The following is a 2,294-nucleotide window of genomic DNA, read 5'->3' on the forward strand; positions in this document are numbered from 1 at the left end:
TTATTGACTGTGCAAAGGCATTTGATTGTGTGGATCGTAACAAATTACAGATAACATTGAGAAGAATGTGAGTTCCAGAACACTTAATTTTGCTCATGAGGAACTTGTACATAGACCAGGAGGCTGTCATTCGAACAGAACAAGGACAAGGGGACACTGCATGATTTAAAATTCAGAAGGGAGTGCGTCAGAGTTGTATCCTTTCACCATACTTACTCAATCTGTATGCTGAATGAATAATCCAAGAAACTAGGCTATATGAAGAAGAACGTGGCATCAGGATTGGAGGAAGACTCATAACCTGCATTATGCAGACAACACAGCTTTGCTCACTGAAGGTGAGGATGACTTGAAACACTTGCTGATGAAGATCAAAGACTGCAGTCTGCAGTGTGGAATACACCTCAATATAAAGAAAACAAAAATCCTCACAGTGGGATGAATAAGCAGCATCATGATAAATGGAGAAACGATTGAAGTTGTCAAAGACTTCATATAACTTGGTCCTACAATCAGCACCAATGGAAGCAGCAATCAAGATATCAGACATCATATAGCATTGGGCAAATCTGCTGCAAAGGCCTCTTTCAAGTGCTGAAGAGCAAATAAGTTTCCTTGAAGACTAAGGTGCACTTGACAACAAGCCATAGTATTTTCAATCGGGTCATATGCATGTGAGAGCTGGACAATGAAAAAGGAAGACTGAAGAAGAGTCGATGCTTTTGAGTTGTGGTGCTGGCGAAGAATGCTGAAAGTACCATGGACTGCTAAAAGAACTAACAGATCTGTCCTGGAGGAAGTGCAGCCAGAATGCTCCTTGGAAGCGAGAATGGCCAGACTTCGTCTCACCTATTTTGGTCATGTTGTCAGAAGGAACCATTCCCTGGAGAATGATATCATGGTTGGCAAAGTGGAGAGACAATGAAAAAGGGGAAGGCCCCCAAAAAGATGGATTGACACAATTGCTGCAATGATGGGCTCAGGTATAGCAAAGGTCATGGGCCTGGCACTGGACCGGGCAGTGTTTTGTTCTGCTGTATGTGAGGTCGCTATGAGTCGGGAATGACTCGACGGCATCTAACAACAACAACTTTTTGGCAAATAGTTTTTGTATGAGAGCATGTAGTTTCCTCAGATTGAGGATTAATAGTAAAATGTTAGATTCTACAGAGAAACATTGGCCTAATGGGCACCTACTGTCTAAAACCTGTACCTAGGGGAACATAACAGTAAACATTATTTAATAATGATTTCACATTTCAATTTTAATTCAGAATATCTAGTTTAATTTGAAGCCATTGATTTTGAAAGGTTTCAGTATGTAATTCTTAGTTACCTAGTGCTGTTGTAACAGAAATCCACAAGTAGGTGGCTTTAAAGAACAGAAATTTATTTTCTCACAGTTATGGAAGCTAATGTACAAATCAGTGTCTCAGTCGTAGCAACACCCCCACACCACCTCCATTCTGTATATGTACCTCTATGTATAGTCTTCTCTTTATATATCTCAGAAATGTATAGATGTAGATCCCAACCAACTTGGGCATGATCTGATTACTATATCAAAGAAAACCCTATTTCTAAATAGGATCACAGGCACAGGGGTTAGGATTCCAGCACACATTTGGGGTAATATAATTAAATCTATAACAATTTACTTTGACAGCTTGTTTTTATATCTTTGGGATTGGTAATATATATGGTTTCTAGTGCCCTATAACTGCTATTTTTACCTATTATGAAGAATCAAAATTGATTTAGTATTGTCTGATTTCAGACACCAACGTACATGTATTTTATAAGTAATGTCATTATTGCATCCTTTGAAAATAGTAGTTAAATATTAAAGATACTTGAACTATTTTTATGTAGATTACATGACTATGATATGTTTTTATATAGATATATAAAAATACAGACATTAAGACACATATGTGCAAGTTACATGTTTCAAATTCTGTCCCAAAATTAAATCCTTATAAGCCAAACTTTTTCATGTATCAGTGGTCATTTGGGAAAAAACAAAAAACATTATGTTTTGATAGTTAGCATTTAATGATAGAAGATTGAAAATGAGGTCTCAACAGCTGTGTCTGATACTTTGTTTCTGCTTTTTCAGATTTCCATTTTGATAGTACCAGCATCGGAACCAGGAACTTCTGCTGTTCGGGTCATTGAGTTATGTTCTTCAACTATGACATGCATGAAAGGCACTTGTAAGCACAATAGAGTCTGGTTATTAGTCTGATGTGTTTGTTTAGGGAGTAAAGGGGACATCTATTGTTATAGTGGTC

General features: G+C 37.4%; 1 protein-coding gene across 1 annotated transcript in view; it reads left to right on the forward strand.

The window, feature by feature from the left end:
* The window catches only part of CHM (CHM Rab escort protein), a gene marked incomplete at its 5' end in the record, with an annotated part of 306,558 nt that overhangs the window by 254,019 nt on the left and 50,245 nt on the right, over positions 1 to 2,294 (forward strand). The window contains one exon of the mRNA XM_007957699.2: positions 2,120 to 2,216. Within this exon, the coding sequence (XP_007955890.1) occupies positions 2,120 to 2,216 (97 nt within the window). The remainder of the gene's footprint in view (positions 1 to 2,119; positions 2,217 to 2,294) is intronic.

Source organism: Orycteropus afer, unplaced genomic scaffold (genome assembly GCF_000298275.1).
Source record: "Orycteropus afer afer isolate SDZICR_OR568_19922 unplaced genomic scaffold, OryAfe1.0 scaffold00780, whole genome shotgun sequence".
Classification (NCBI taxonomy): domain Eukaryota; kingdom Metazoa; phylum Chordata; class Mammalia; order Tubulidentata; family Orycteropodidae; genus Orycteropus; species Orycteropus afer.